At 53.7% G+C, this 16,084-nt stretch overlaps 5 protein-coding genes and 1 pseudogene across 6 annotated transcripts; 3 read left to right on the forward strand and 3 right to left on the reverse strand.

Annotated features, from left to right (window-relative positions):
• The first annotated feature begins 3,358 nt into the window (after positions 1–3,358).
• GGS23DRAFT_t7 lies at positions 3,359–3,497 on the forward strand (annotated as a pseudogene). The gene has a single exon. The product of its transcript is annotated as a tRNA-OTHER (tRNA).
• Positions 3,498–4,681: 1,184 nt separating this feature from the next.
• On the forward strand, positions 4,682–5,962 carry GGS23DRAFT_592594 (uncharacterized protein; the record flags this gene model as incomplete). The annotated part of the gene is made up of 4 exons (XM_051517898.1): positions 4,682–4,888; positions 4,949–5,353; positions 5,430–5,834; positions 5,903–5,962. The coding sequence occupies 4 exons, from the start codon at positions 4,682–4,684 to the stop codon at positions 5,960–5,962; spliced, it is 1,077 nt and encodes a 358-aa protein (XP_051375971.1).
• A 1,062-nt stretch (positions 5,963–7,024) lies between these two features.
• GGS23DRAFT_612382 (uncharacterized protein) lies at positions 7,025–8,539 on the reverse strand. The gene has a single exon (XM_051520486.1). The coding sequence runs from the start codon at positions 8,411–8,413 to the stop codon at positions 7,412–7,414; it is 1,002 nt and encodes a 333-aa protein (XP_051375972.1). The 5' UTR covers positions 8,414–8,539; the 3' UTR covers positions 7,025–7,411.
• A 682-nt stretch (positions 8,540–9,221) lies between these two features.
• Positions 9,222–10,927, reverse strand: GGS23DRAFT_592596 (FAD binding domain protein; the record flags this gene model as incomplete). Its single annotated transcript, XM_051517899.1, has 5 exons — positions 9,222–9,242; positions 9,311–9,730; positions 9,800–10,167; positions 10,262–10,533; positions 10,626–10,927. The coding sequence occupies 5 exons, from the start codon at positions 10,925–10,927 to the stop codon at positions 9,222–9,224; spliced, it is 1,383 nt and encodes a 460-aa protein (XP_051375973.1).
• A 1,091-nt stretch (positions 10,928–12,018) lies between these two features.
• Positions 12,019–13,730, forward strand: GGS23DRAFT_547556 (uncharacterized protein). Its single transcript, XM_051515095.1, has one exon. The coding sequence runs from the start codon at positions 12,693–12,695 to the stop codon at positions 13,464–13,466; it is 774 nt and encodes a 257-aa protein (XP_051375974.1). The 5' UTR covers positions 12,019–12,692; the 3' UTR covers positions 13,467–13,730.
• A 773-nt stretch (positions 13,731–14,503) lies between these two features.
• On the reverse strand, positions 14,504–15,998 carry GGS23DRAFT_168284 (uncharacterized protein). The gene has a single exon (XM_051511526.1). The coding sequence runs from the start codon at positions 15,842–15,844 to the stop codon at positions 14,627–14,629; it is 1,218 nt and encodes a 405-aa protein (XP_051375975.1). The 5' UTR covers positions 15,845–15,998; the 3' UTR covers positions 14,504–14,626.
• Between the last annotated feature and the right edge of the window lie 86 nt (positions 15,999–16,084).

Raw genomic sequence — 16,084 nt, forward strand, 5'->3', positions numbered from 1 at the left:
GTAAGTCTAGGGGCGCAGGCGGCCTCCGCGGTCAGAACTTCCTCAACGGGAAACCTTGCGTTTCTGTAACGGCATGCGGGCGTATGATTCCGCCTGATCGACCAAATGGAAAGTGGTACTCAGGCGAGGCTGGTCCGAACTGCGTTCGGGGCCCATCCGTCCGAGCTTCCTTTCGTCTTCCAACAACGCTACCCAGTTATGATGACACCCATACACCATTGAGCGTTGGCCATCGAAACCTGCCCTGCTGGCGTGGCTTCTTGGTGTTGGCCCGATTCCAAGCGCCGGCGTCGTCATCAGCTGAATAGGCTCATGCCCTCGCTGTGCCACGATGTGCTGATTCCTGGTTTGCCCGCCCCTAATCTCGCCAGGTCCCTGTTCTTGTCCGCCTGACCCCAGGCACCCACGCCTCTATCTAAGAAAGCCCTGATGGCCACGTCGGACTGGCACCATCAGGGATGCCGCTGGTCCTGGGTATGGTCCTGCCCTGCCGCGTGTACCTCTCCGGTCCACCGAGATTGAGAACGAGCGGCGAAGGGCACCATGCGTCTTCCTCAGCCCCTGAACGGCCAGCAATGAACCCCAAGACCGGTGTAATCCCTGGGAGTTCAGAATGTCTGCCCGCGACGCCTAGCCAGGGGCGTCCCGTCCCTGTTCGCGGTGACCATGGCGATTAACGTTCGCGTACTTCGTTTGTCGACAACCAAAGACTTCTAGCCCGTTGGCTGCTGTTCCCTGGGCCACGCGGCTGTGCAGGCCTGGCTCACCCTGGCTCACCCTGGAGCAGCGGCAGCTCAGGGCCATGCGCGGACATGGAAATTGCTGAGGGCAACTCGTGCGTAAAACATAGAGCTGTTCTAAAAGACGAATCCCGTCATTGCCCCCCTATAGGGACGCGCGTGATTTCGGATTACTTTTATAGAGATTATACCGGCGCTACATACCCTAACATATGTGCTAAGTAACCCTACACCGGCATTAACCCGTAGCGCTTCTAATTACTTTATAATTAAGTCCTATAGTACTAATCTCTTGTATAGCACTAGTATAGGGCTAAAAACACTACTATAGTACTAGGTTACTACTGTACTAGACTATAGGCGTACTACTTTACCAACCCTGGCTTCAGGCTACATATACTTAGGGATTTTAGTATACGTTTTGCCGGGGTTTCCTGACGTCACATGTGGAGCGCGGCGGCGTAGCGGATAGCAGAAAGGCAAGCTCGTCGATGGCACTCTGGCCTGCGTAGTCGACTTCCTTTGAGACGCAAATAATCGTTTTCTGCGGGAGCCTAAGAAGTCATCTGATCAACCTGTGTATTGATGTGAAAGAGCAACTATGCTCGGCGATAGCCTCGTAAGGAACCTGACTTTTCCCGACCTCTTCGACGTTACTATAGGACGGGCTCTTAGAGGCACCAATTATCTCTCACTGCCAAGTCTACCACAGTTCTGAAACTCGCTCTCAATACGTCTGTTCTGAGTTGCAAAAGACCTGGGAGAAGTAAGCGGGCATATTCATCGCTTGCCTCGCGAGCAATCATAGTGGGGAGATGGTCAATGGCAATGATGCGCAGCTCAGGTCCGCCTAGTGTGCCCGATGGCAAAATAGCCGGGCTGTCAAAGGAGCTGTATCCGGAATAGACGGGAATTGGGTTGTTCTCGTTATTTGGGTCACAGCTTACATCGCATATCACGCGAAGCCGCCTCTCCGGCGTCGACAACGATTCGAGTGTGGTAAAAGGCGGAACCCGGTGTGCCCTCAGATAGACGCAACTCAAGAGGATATCAACGTCGACAATTTCGGGAAAGGGTCCGCCACGGCTGGTCTCAGCCATGTCCCATTTGAGAACCGACTTCTCGGGGATTCCCTCAGCAAGGCGACATTCAGTTGCCCCTTTTCCGCAACGACCTAGGGCTCCGATGATCATGAGACGGGGGTACTCGCCATCATTTAGTGGCAGTGCTTCTGTAATAGAAGATCGAACGAATTCCACCAAAGCAGAGGCGGAGTCGAATGCTGGCACTGCGCCTTGGGGAACTCTAGGGTAGAGAAGTTGATGCGCCTAGGATAACAAGGCCAGCGCAGCATCAGCAAAGCCCGCGCTGAAGCCGAACGCCGCTATGCGCGCACCTCTATCACCCATGAGAAATTAGAGATCATAGAGCAGACCCCCGGCCTTGGCAAAGCGCGAGAGCTCGGTGGCCCATCCATCCTGCTTCTTGAAACAGTGGGCGAAAAACATTTTTGCGACGAAAGAAACTACAGCGCCAGATTCGTCAGAATGCAAAACGTAATCCTAACGACTTTTGGGTATATTGCCGCATTTCTCATGTTGACATCGAGGAAGTTTCCCTAGCTTTACTTACCGTGTTGCCGTACCCGAGGTATTTCATGCATAATGCCTCCTTCCACATCCCGTTCCTCCTTACTCTAGCGGAGGCGGTAGATGTCATCTATCTCGGAAGCATCGCTCCTGGCAATGCTGAATCCGCTGCGTCATGGGCAGGGGAGTACGGGTACAAGCTGAGACCGCGTTCTATGCCGCAGCCACCTTTCGAAGGCCTGAATCAAGCCCTTCCGCTCAAGCAACCGACATTACAATTTGGTTCTATCACAACAAGACAATTTTAGACCCTAACCGAAGTTCTTTCATTCATCGACATATTCGCCAGACACCAGTGCCAGCTTTATTGCGATTCGGTCCCAGGCAACAAACGAAATTTGGTGGTCAAGCTTTTGGAGCAGCAAGGAATTTCGAAGAGCAGGAAACAAGGACAGCCATTGTACCAGCAACTGTCACAGGATCGAACATATACGGTACCCGGTTTATTCCTCGAGGAGTCTGAAATCGGAATTAACAAAGGAGGACTGATTTGAAAGACCAATTCATACAGTCGTCTATCGGGCTAACATCCTCATCATGATGTGAAATTTAATATTATTATAAGTTGCCAATGAGGCTATATCTGCTCCGGACTAGTCTACGTCTTGTGTAAAAAACCTAACCCAATAGACTACCTTCAATTAAGCAGTAGTTAAGATTTTCTTGAGCAGCAAAAAGGTGACCAGAGTCTAACAAGGTGAAAGGAGGAAAAAAAAAACCAGTGAACCTAGCTAGGCTGAGTTGTCCGACAAAAGATTTAGGGATCGACCTGGGCCTCAGAATTCATGGTGAGAAGTTTGACCTTAGTCTGACCCGCTTCCTGGGGTGGAGTTAGTGGAACCTTGGGATGATGCATCCGCTGTAGGTAAATCGGCAAAAAATTGCACAAATCGCCCCCATTTGCTTATGTAAGCAAGGCGGTGAGAAGAAACTGAAATACTTTCAAATGGACACATTATCCCAGCAAGCGGGGCGGTGGCGTAGTTGGTTAGTGTTTAACCACCTTGCGGGAATGGCAATCAATTAACTCATTATAGGGAGCGCGTCAGACTGAAGTCAACTTCATCACATAATCTGAAGGTCATCGGTTCGATCCCGGTCCACCCCAGAATTAATTTTTTCCATCTTTATTTACGGGTAGACACATTGGCTGAGTTTGCTTCACTTAAGATACCACGTTTTCAATCACGTGCTGAAAGACACGGCGTCGCTTACATGGGCATACTCTTAAGACTATCAGAATCTACTAGCGATGTGGCGCTCTCACATCTATGAGGATGGTTAGACACTGTAAGGCCAGCTGATGACTTGAATCCCAAACCTTATAAAAGTTTAGGCATGAACTGCTTCCTCTGGTAGAGTCTACCAACTACTGTCACGGCACTTAGGAAAGCAGAGGGTAAAAGCCAGAGATGATATCTCCATTGAGTAGGATCTCAAGCTGAGGAGAAAAGAAAACTAGAAGCTATTTCCAAGCTACTAGAGGCAAAGGTATACATAGTCTTAGGCATATGCTTCCCATACGTTCCCTACCGTAGCCCAGTATCAACATACCGCATCTGTAGAACTTGATCCTCCATCCAGACAAGGCCATTTCCTCTTCTGCTTCTGGCGGCCTAGATGTAGGTATGTCGTGTTGTAGGAGTTTGAAAACGACCCCCTGTAGCTTTGTGGCTTTGATTCCGCTTTTAGCTTGTGGCAACTTTAACCAGGTAGCAGAATGAGGCTTCCAACAGCGCCGCATTCCACACACCCAGCATTCCCTGCACACCTTGATGACAAGCATGTACGTGTAGATCTAGATAGGATGAACAGGGGCCTGGACTAAGCCCGGCCTTCCTAGTCATTCATCATCTCAATCAGCTGTTTCTAAGGCAAAAGTCCGGAACCCGACTCTTGAGCCCTTTCCTTCCACCAACCACAACTGCAGCAGAACTTATATGTAGATTTGCGAGACGCGTGTAGCCAGTAAGAGGGATAGAGTACAAAAAAGGGGGGTTTTTCTTATAAAAAAACGCAGTACCCTACGTTTAAAGACTATAATGTTGCAAGAGAGAAAAAAAACAGGTGGTAGGTTGTATGGGTGCGCCGTTCCGTCGATGACGTCGTGCCCTAAACCTTCCTTCGGAAGTCACATTTCTACTGCAGTTTTCGTCCACCATTTCACATTTCATGGCTCACGGCCATCGCAACGATACTTCCCTGCTGCTGCTCAACCATATCCTCCCTCTCCCACTCGTCTCTCCTACACAAACCAGAAATACAGACTTCGCGGCGGTATGTGCAAAGATAATGAGGGAGGACGACCCCCTTGAAGCATTGCGGGAGCTATTTCCAGGCCGCCATAGCCTTCAGGCATTTATGGACTGGGTCTATGAGCAAGTAAGAGAGGCAGCGCCAGAGACTCTTACCCGGGACAAGTTTGTAGTGGATATAGACAACGCTCAATTCTTCGACCTAGGTTTCCTCAACAGCATGCTGCGATCGACGAACGCCCGAGTCCTTCCTTGGGTCGCTGTCGGCAGAGATGGACATTTCAGTTAACGGCTTACTGTCGAGCTATTTGGTCTAGAGGCGACCGCCGATCAGAATCTGGCGTCGCAGCTTTCGCCCTGCATTCTCGCGTTCCAATCGCATGAAAAGCTAGACTTTGTCTTCTTCTGGCTTGGGAAGCTGGAACACACTCCATACACCGATACCGTCGTCAACGCCATCCGTCGCTGGGATGAGACGGGGTTCTATGTCGTTGCTCGAGTTGGACAGAGTGGCAAGATGGACGGCGTTTTGCCGTCTGTAAGATGCCTTCCGAGGATGACGATATGGGTGAAGCTACCGATGTGGAAGATTCCTGGGGACTGTTGCCGACACCACTTGGGGTCCTTGATAGCGTGGCGAAACGGTTCTTTTGCGCACGCCTGGGTGGAAGTCTCGGGCAACTGGGAGATGGATGGTATTACCATGAATGTCTGCTGCTCGTCCCCTATCTTTCACCCACCACATTCCGGCCACCGAGGTAATCAACACACTTCCCGTTTCAAAGCTGGCGATCTATCACGATATCCTCGCGGATGCCGCACAAGCGTTAACAACGGACATCAATCTCTTCATACGCGAAGGCCTTCACATCCCGCAGCGCCTAATTTCGGAAGATTTATTAACCGCCGCCAGATATTACAGCATAACATCAATTCAGGCTTCGCTGCAACAGCTAAACCAGCAGAGTAGTTGGCCAGTTTCGCTTGCCAAAGAGAGAACGAGCGAAGATACCACGTTCGCGGCCATGATGCCAGCCACAAATCGCCTCCGCGGCAGGATCGATGACGCGGGCTGGAACTTTATATGGCCGTCCCCAAGCTCTGTAGTTCCCTCGGCTAGCCTGTACCAATGCCTATACCGAACTTTGCTAGAGCGGGCGGGCTTGGCTAGCGTGAGGGACATAGGGAACGTGAGAGACTTGCTACGGAAGTGTCCTCCTGTCGCTTAGCAAATCCTATGTTGCTAAATTCATGACAGTGTCAGGCGAGCATCGAAGACTGTCACGTAGCGGCTATGGGTATGAGGGAGCGAGTATAAGAGCGTGAAAAAAAAAAAATAAAGTCGATAGAATATTCGTCGAACCACTCCGCTTCGCTTCGTTAAATTCGCGAAAACGTGGGCACGCCGTTCCTCTTCACGACCTTATGAGAAGAGTTGCTGAAGAGACCGGGAACTCTCGGCAAAGGAAGCCTTCATCTGGACAGTGCCGGCAGGATGATGTCACTACTCCTACGGCAGTTTCTAATATGCACAGTTGCATTGGCTAGGCTTGGCGGTTCCAACTCTGAGAACTCTGCGTAATTCGGCGATGGTATCAGATAAGGGGTGGCTAATGGCTCCTCTAGGTCAGAACAACTGGGCGGCTAATCTCCTAGAAGTTAAAGTAAGGCTAGGGGTTCATATAGCCACCCATTAACTGCCTCGACTCTTCATATTCGACGTCCTGTATTATTATAGATATCCGGGACCCACCTGGAAGTCGATCGGAAAACTGCTAGAGCTAGAGTATTCCTGATTCCGTGGAAGATTTAAAATTAACACAATGAGGCCTGCTGCTTCGTTTTCTTACCCGTCACGTAAGGTTACGCTTCAGGTGGCTCTTTAGCCAAGAGCTACTACTATAGAGAGCGCAACCTGACTCAACCAAGTTAGGTTAAATGTATATGTATATAGGCTAGCTAGCTCGACACTCTAGCTAGCAAGTCAGTTAATCTACCTTATTTCCGACATCCACATACTCCACGCGTAACCCATCACCGAACGCGTTGCTCGGAACTAGCTATGTGTCGTTAAGTGAGCTGTAAAGGGCGGGTAACTCGGATTAACCCCTACTTCTCTTCGGCGTCACAACCCCTAAACAAGACTTTGCTTAGGAAAAGAAGTAGAGAGCGTTTCCCCAACCAAGTGGTGCGAAGCTTATTTTCGGTTGCCAATCCAAACCAACGAATGACTCGCAGTCTCGAGCAAACGTCACCAGATCATGTACTCCCTTTAAGGGACTACGCAGACGCCACCACCAAGCATAGACAGGCCTGGCAACTTAGCCCTAAATATGTTTTGAAAGCAGTTACATAAGTGCCAGTCGAGTGGAATTTGCTGTAGAGTCCATGCCCAGCATCAAGGTTTCAACCTCTCGAAACTCGCTAGCTTTATGACGTTAGCCCCTGAAGGCCAGCAAGGCGCCATAACATCTAGACAACTAACGCTAACACGGCCGCTTTAGGAGGACATTTTAATGGTCCCCAATAAACGAGACGATCGGAGCGAATCGTAGGGGAAATGTGAATTCGGTAACCTTCATAGCGTGATGGTAACATCGAAGAAGACATTAAGTTACCTAGATAGTTAGCCAACATTGTCAGCTAATAAATCGATCTGACCGCCTTAAATCAAACCAAGTTCCCTGTTAAGTAATATGGGTATGACAAATCCATGTACAGATCAGTGCCGGCGGGCGCGGCAAGATAACAATGGAAAGTCCCAAGTCTATAAATAGGGTCGAAGGACTTCTTGCGTATGGTCCCAAATCTTTCCTGCTGCCTTCTCTCGAAGCCAAGACACGACCTTCACATTCGGGGTACAGTCGCACTTGTAATTGGCGAGAAACAATCCGTCCGCCGGCTGCCCTAGCGAATTTATGCCGGGCTTGCCCTTCCACGGTACGCCGCGGCCGCCGAAAGCAGCGCTCGTGCTCTGGAACAGGTGCCTCTGTCCGGACTCGTCGTCGCTGATCGCCAACAGGCGGATGAGGGGCTCGAGGACGAGCCAGACGAACCAGGCCCAGAGCGAATTCGGATCGGAGCCCCTCCTCACGTTCCCCGTGTCGACCCACCCGGGCCAGGAGTGGACGAAGGTCACGCCGGGGTTGTCGGCGGCGAGCTTGTCCAGCGCCACGGTGTTCATGGCGGCGTACTGCGGCTGGGCCCTGACGCCGCCGAAGCGGCCGGGCCGGCGCAGGTCCAAGTCGTCCAGGTCGACGGCGGCGCGGCGCTCCAGGCCGCCGGCGAGGACGCTGACGACCCGGGGCGCGGCGGCGGCGCGCAGGAGCGGCAGCAGGCGCAGCGCGAACAGCACGCGCGAGTAGTACTCGAGGCTCTGGGCGACCTCGACGCGCTCGGCCGTCTCGGCGCGCGCGGCGCCGAGCGGCGCGTAGCCCGCGCTGAGGAACAGCAGGTCGACGCGCGACTCCGCGGCCCGGATCGCCTCGCACACCCGCCCGACTTCGCCGAGCAGCGCCACCTCCGCCTCCGTCCAGACGACTTCCGCCCGCGGGTTCGCCGCGCGCAGCTCCCGGATGAACGCGCGCGCGCGCTCGCCGGCGCTCGGGCGCCCGACCAAGTAGATGCGCACGCTCGCCCCCGTGGCGACGAGGGCCCGGATCGTGAGCTTGCCGATGCCCGACGTGCCGCCGACGAAGACGGCGACACGCGGAGCCGTCGCGTCGTTGATGAGCGCGTTCGAGGCTCGTATTTCTTGCGAAGAAGCCATTCTCGATAGGTAGATTGACTGGTTGTTTCTGTTTTCAATACGTCCAAACCGTGTCAGACTGGGAAGGGATTACAAGAGCGCGACGGGCACGAGAAGCAATGTTTTGGAATGTTCTCGTGAATGATTACCTACATGAGAATATATAGAACTTAACAAGCACCCCGGCGCGCGCCGGGTTTCGGGCTCCCGGGCTTTTTCACATGCCGTAGGAGCGACACCCCAGTCTAGTTAGTTTCTAAGAGCCCCTCCAAGTTGCTGTAAACTACGGTGCGCTCCCACGCCGGCCTCGTACTCTCAGTTGGTCTGCGCTATTGCTGATCCTAGATAATTGTAAGTATTCGAAAGTGGACGTTAAGCTAGAATCCTATTTAATTACCTAATATCACGTAGCAGTTGCACCAGCCCTTATATGCCTACATACCGCAAAGCGTAAAAGTAGGCGTCTGCGTTTTACGCGATAATTAAACTGTTGCAACGGCTTTCTCCTCACTGTGTATTCTTGTTCTCCCCAACACTATGGACTGAGTGGAATTCTTTAAGGAGACCGTGCTTGTGTTAGGTTCTAATATGTATCTCTTGCGTATCTCCGGATAAGAACGGCCTTGACTATTATCTCTAACGGACAGGTCGATGGGAGCTCGGCATGATTGTGTGTGAGCTACTCTGGCCCCTTTTATCGTTCTCCCGAAACATTTTAACAGGCTGCCTGCTCCCGGGGCCAAGCAAGCCGATGTTTACAGTTATATGCCCTTCGCTGATAGGGTTCTCTGGTAGAAAAACTTATGTTCGCAACCCCCACTACCTGTAATTAAACCCCGAGACCCAACTGCTAACCGGGAGAGAGAAAGTCTTCGCCGCATAATAGTAATAAAAGACGATCATAAAGGCTGTAATCACGCTCAGCCCGCCGTAGCCGCTCTTGCTAGGTTTGATATCCTCGTTGGCCGTATACTTCCACGGCATGCGACCCGTAGGGAACTCCCCGACCTCGAGGAAATCCAGCTTCGGCGCCGAACTGATGATCCTCCCCAGGTTGTCGGCTAGCACGCGCTGCGGCAGCAGGGGGATCAGCCAGGTCGACAGGATCCGGTACCACACGGTGGGCCAGTTCTGCGCTTCGTTGGTTATCGAGGAGAACTTGAGCATCATCTTCATGCGCTCCAGGCGCTCCTTTTGGTATCTAGCGAGCGCCTTCTCGATTTCGGCGCTGCTCGGCTTCTTCCAATGGTTATCCACGAGCATCTGGCGAAGGTGGTTTGTCAGGACAGAGACCGACTCGATGCTGGCATTTCCCCCCAAGGCCATGTTCGGCATCACCTAGCCCGGTTAGCATTATTATCGGGAGGGGGGCGGTGGCTACGCCAGCGGCGGTTCGCCCTCGCTTACCTTGTGCGCCGAGTCGCCCGCCAGGGCGATTCTTCCAAAGTACCAATGGTCCAATATGCCTTCCTCGAGGTTCACAACGGTCGCACGCACCCGATGCTTCCAGATCTCTGCAAAGGTCAGCGTTTCAGACATAGGTTGGTCGGCGACACGTCTAGCCAGGTCGTCCGCATCCTGGTCCGTGTATCGTGGCACTGCAGGCCAGGTGGAGGGCTTGTCCAACTTGAAGTACACAAAGAAGTACCCTCGCTGTGGGGTAATTGTGAACAAGTGCGAGTAGTGTTTTCCGTGGATAACCGTCAGGTCGGAGGTCCCGAGCTCTGGGATGCCCGTTGTCATGAAGACCAGGCATTTGTAATCTGCCTTGATCGCTGGAAAGGGTCGTCCGTGAGCAGGTGTCTTTGGCAGTGGGGAAAGGGCATGATGCCAGAGGAATCTCAGAAATAGGGGCTGGGGTGATCATACCTGTCTTCTCCTTTACCGTAATCATCCCCGGCGAGGCCTTGTTCGCGTAGTCCCACATGATACTCTTCACCATGCTATAGACCCCGTCACAGCCTAGAACCAAATCACCTTTATAAACTTCGCCATTGCTCAACACCACCTCAACCCCATTCTCATCTTGGGTGATGCTATGCACCGGAGAATTTGTCTTGACGCGTGTCTTGTCAGGTAACGTTTCGTATAAGGCTTCAAGAAACTCCCGCCGCTCGATGTTGAGCATGCCAAAGCCATGACTGAAATTATCGGCCGGCGTGTATAAATTAGAAATGACTCAGATCAACCAGATATCTGTCGAGAGAAGAAAGAGACCAGGTGGTGGGCTCACTTGTCCTCGAGGTAGCGGAAAAAGCTACTATCTATAATCTTCTTGCCGCTTGGGAGCCGTGCATACCAGCGGCCGCACCGGACGGTGGTCTTCTTCACCCGATCCAGACAGCCCAGCTGGCTCAGAATCCGAGCCCCGTTCGGGTATATAGCAATGCTGGCACCAGCTTGTGGCGCGACAGTGGACCGCTTTTCGAGTACGACGTGGTCGATTCCAGCTTTGTAGAGGACATGGGAGGCAGCCAGGCCAGCCACGCCGCCGCCAACGACAATGACACGAAAGGGGGACTCCGGGGTTGACATATTGACTAATTTTGCAGTTTATTGTAATTTGATACTGGTGATATAACTGAGAAATTATAGGAATGGACTGCGCTTGGTGTCTTTTATACGGTTTGGCCCGACGCCACCCCCTGGAGCCAAACGGTGTCCGTCTACCACGCCTCCAGGCCTACTATTCCCTCTCTTCAACATTATACACTTAGTAAGAGCACTGTAGGTAGAACGTTAGGGTATACTCTGACCCTAGACTGCGTAAGTTCTTCGAGCTGCTGTGGTTGCTCTGTCTGCCCGGGCCGGGTACTCCGTTCAACGGATAGCTCCCCTGTCTATAGCTTACTTGGGTGAGGCACTAAACCACACGAGTTACTGTGTGCTGCAATCATCATTCTCCCGAACTCTGTGATTAATACCCCGGTGATTGTTAGTTTGGACTATTACTGCTTCCAGCTGAAAGGTGAAGCTCAGTATTAGATGTGATACCTTGACTTTTACGACTCCGAGCTCGCTCTAGGCTCGGATATCCGAAATCATACCGGCTATTCAGTACTCCAAAATAATCTCGTAGTTGTTGCCTAAATCATGAATAGTAATAATAGCTCCACAAAGAGAGCATACATGGCGCAGAATTCGGGGAGCATCATTTTGGGATGCCCTGCAACTTGGATACGACCTTGGCGCTACACGTAATCCTCGCAGGTATGACATAGTAGCGCTGCTATGGTCTTAGCCGCTTCTACATCACTGTGCGATCTAGAACACTGGATGACGGGATCTCGAAAGGCGCCCGTCGCCCCGTATCTCCGAGCAGCGCTTGCGAAGTCTTTAACCCAATGAAGGGTTGCCATTCCCGCCGGGCTGAGTGGAGCTTGACGGTATAGAACTGAGGGGGGATGCTGGTGCCTTACAGTCACTCGGGAGCGGCTCTCTAGCGAAATTTGCGATGAAGCCGTCTGACTAGCCAACTGGGGAGCAGCCCCGAGCTCAATCCCTCCTTCGGACCGAGGGCGCCGAGGCTCCTGGTCTGCCAGTTGGTATCGAGCTTCATGCCGTGAACCTGGAACCTTGGATGCCATGTTTCTCTACGTGAAGACGTAGTTGGCTTCCGCCGTTAATCTGATATCTTAATGTTTTTACAAATTGGAGATACCTCGCTACCGTTACGCTGCTGCCTATACTGCCTGCGCAATGACCTGATCTACGAGAACGAAGCCAGCAGTGTTTTCTTAAGCGTCTCTGTGCCGTCTATCCCGGATATCTCCGAAATAGTGTCTGCCCTGCTAGGCGCTAGGCTTTCGCACTATGAGATCGCGACTGGATTCCGGAATCGGTCGCATTGACCCCCAATCCCGTCTAATAACCAGCTTACCGAATATCGAGCGATACTTCCGTGTCCTCTTCTATGCCGCCCTCACTTTCCTTTGGGGGGGTAATCTCGTCAACGGGACGGTCAAGGCCCTCCTCCTGGCGGCGTGGAGGGGCCGTTTCGAGAACGGCGTCCCGCTGAGAACAGATTATACGGGCTTCCCTCCTCTGGACTACTGCCTCGCTATCCTGGTCGCCTTCTTCTTCTCCGGTACGAACGGACAAGAAACCGCATATCAGCTCTTCTTATTTGATCTGTACATCAACCTCCAGCTGGGTTACCTATGGCTGTACGCCGAGGCAGTCCGGCCGGGACCGAAGCCGAAATGGATCCGCAAGTGAGTTAACAATACCCCTTACCTGTCACAGAAACAGGAAGGTCGGGGAAGATGGGACTAATACCAAACACCGATGCCCCAGCCCCATGTATTTGGCGCTTCTCTGGCAAGCGTTGGGGGGTGCCGTCGCCATGCCGCTGTACTTTGGGATGCATATCCGATGGACCTGCAAGCAACGGGTTACGAAGGTCGCCGACCCGCACCAAGCCCGGGCCCTGGCCACGGCGTTCTGGCTGGGCGCTGTGGTCCCAATGCTGTGCCTCATGGCGCCCACCTGGCAGGGCCAGGCGTCGCGGTCGCCAGCCACGCAGCAGGGCATCGTCGCATTCTTCCAGCCGACCCCTCTCTATGCGTCTGGTATCATGATGGCGATGACCCGCGTTTCGACGCATCTGGCCGGCGGGCTAGGTTCCACTACAGAGACCCGGAAGGAACAGGCCTTGGCAGGACGGTGGATTCGAAGACTGTACTTGGCTGCTGCTGCTCTCGCGGCCATCGGGCATCTGTACGTAGTTGGTAGGGCTTTCCAGGCCGCTGACGGCGGCATAGTCACATTGACGCGCATGTATGTGCCCTCCCCCTTCCCTGGGCCGGCGGGTGTAGGCGAAGTTCTCGTCCGAGGACCGTGGCTGTTCCTACAATGGGACGGCATCATTATCGCGCTAGCCAGTCTATCGTGGGGGGTGATTCTCCTGAAACAGGCACTTCCAGCCGGAGAGGCTACGACGATCACGGTGATCCTTGCGTCTCTCGTGGGGGCTGTGGTTCTCGGGCCAGGCCCGACGGTTACGCTGGCGCTGTACGTCCGGGAGGGTTACTTGCAGGAGGGATCGGAGGAGCGCACGCAGCGTGGAAATTAGGAGCTGGTTTCGTCGTATTGCCGGTTTATGTCTGCAACGACACATAATATACCACGTAGTAAACGCCGATGGCCAGTGGCATCAAATGTGAGCGTAACACAACACGTGTTATTAGAAGGCGGCGAAGAGTGCAGGTTGATGTTCCTGCAAGAGGGGCGGGAATCGCCAGAAATACCCATTCCGACGGACGTGGGGAAGACGGCAACATGGGTGTAGATATCGAGGTACCGTTAGGTATCTTAGGTGGGTGGAATCGAACTACTAGCCAGGTACCTGAGGTGGGTAGGTTAGGTACCTACCGCATGCCTGTCACTATTCCATGGGTCCTTAGGTGGGTTATCTAGGTACCTTTAGGTGCCCAGTCACCTAACCCACCCAAGTATAGCGCTATAGTAGGTACGTAAATATGGATATCGGGGCTCGCCTATCCATGTACTTCTTAGGTACATGGGAGATGAGCTAAATGACGAAGGCTATCAAGTAGCGCTGTTAGGAATCGAACCTATCCTTCGTTAAGTAGCCTACTGATCTATAGGTAGGTAGAGGTACCTAGTTTCTTATCGCTGCGGCGTATGAACGGACTCAAAGCAACACCCCTTCTTACCTCCGGGATCACCTATCAAAAGAATCGTTTTTTCCTAGATGTAGATATGCGACTCCGTAAAAGTGCCTAAGTCGGCCCTCGCTACTAACGGCCCAGGCCGTTCAGCCACGGTACCTATGTAGGTACCTAGGCGAACGAACTGGTAGCAGCAGTTGAGCCTCAGGTCGGGAGCCAACCCATCACCTAAGCAGGGTATACCCTGCTTACTTAAGGCAGCGTGCGCATGATTCAACTACATACCTACCTAGGTACCTTTACTCCACACTCCTTTGAAGTCATGCTCATGATCGATACTGAGCAATGCATCTAATTCTCCGAAGTTCGTAACTGGCCATCTCGATACGGTACAAAGGTAATTTCTTATTCTACCCCCTCTTCTCGCTGATATGATACACGCACGGCTAGATTAGACATGACGAGGACGGCTAGGTGTATTCTATCCCGCTAAGATGCGTGAATTCACAGAAAGAGGTAGGGTGCGAAATGGTGAAAGCGGTGATGCACACCCTCTTTGGTCCTTCAGCGACAGCACTCCCAGCCAACCCTATAACCCCCGTCACCCGCGATTTAATTTCTTCGCGTCCGCTTTCCAGGGACTATGGATCTTGGGCGTCACCCCGTACAGTACTTCGTCTCGCAGCCAGCTCACGGCCATGATCGTCGTGCCGGGCCCGACGAGGAAGGAAGAGAGGAGGCAGACGACCGCCATCCGCGCCCAGCTGAACGATCCTAGGGGCTGGTCCGAGAAGCGCATCGAGTTCTGGAGCTGCGCCAAGAACACGAGCATGAACATCGTGAACCCGAACACCTGGTCCCACAGCATGAACCCCCAGATCCCGTCCCCGGGCGTTCTCACCACTTCCATCCCGATCGGCGGCACCGCGAGCGATAGAGGACGCAACGCTTCCGCGTACCCCGGGGCGAATATGGCCGGGAACAGTGCCGCCGAGAAAGACACGGCCGTCACGGAGGCGTGCATGGCGAAGCCGAACACCACAGACCCGACGCCGAGCCATCTTACCGCGCGTAGGTGCGCCTGCCGATCCGACAGCTGGCGGCCGGCCAGTACTGCGCCCAATAGCGGCTGGAGTGCGTATACGATGGCGACCAGGATCAAGGGAAACACATTCCAGATGACGATAGCCCACTGCTGAAAGTTGCCGGAGACGACGGTGGGCGACGGGATGCCCATGAGGACGGTGGTGCCCGCGAAGGCGACGAGCGTGGCTGGCAGTAGGAGGCTGGCAGCGATGGGCGACGCGACGAGCGAGACATCCTGCAGGGCGCTAAGCCCGACGGACGGCGAGAGCGTCGGCGACGAGGCGAGGTAGACAAGGGCCCAGGCGGCGCCGCTGGACCCGACAGCAGCAGCAGCGAAGACGAGGTACCAGAGCACAGGCCGGAGCAGGGACGCGCCGTTGCCCCTGCGCAGCCCGTCCAGGTAGATGGCCACGATGGTCGGGGCCATCTGCCCGGCGAAGTAGAGCCCCGCCGCTGCGTTCTTCGGATGCGAGCCATCCACCGACTCCCAGAAGAACACGACGAGCGTCCGCAGCAGGTAGTCCACCGGCCCGATTCCCGTGAAGCTCGGCAGCAGCTTGCACGCCGATCCCGGGAGGGTGTATTCGTCCTGTTCCAGGGCCGCTGTGATCAGACCCAGACTACCGCTCCCCACCGTCCGGCCCCAGGTGGCTATCGTCCCCAAGACACCCAACCCTACGAAGACGGCTTTTAGGCTTCGGCTGCCCGAAGAAGAGTGGCTTTCGTTCGACATTGTGGCGGGAATAAGAGAGGTATTGTGGCTGATAGGTGTGTGTGTGTAGTCTCGCGGCAAGAGAGGGGGGCGGGGGCAGAGAACGCAGGATTCTCTATAAAGCTATCCAGAAGAGCTTTGGAGACCCACCCAGAAGGTTTGCTCTGGGTTGAGAGATATAGGAGATGGACCTGCTTACCGCGCGCCTCAAGACTGCCCCGGATATAGTGGAGTCCGGGCCGTCCCGGCCCGGGATTCATG

Source organism: Durotheca rogersii, assembly GCF_024521655.1.
Source record: "Durotheca rogersii strain YMJ 92031201 chromosome Unknown GGS23scaffold_2, whole genome shotgun sequence".
Classification (NCBI taxonomy): Eukaryota; Fungi; Ascomycota; class Sordariomycetes; order Xylariales; family Xylariaceae; genus Durotheca; species Durotheca rogersii.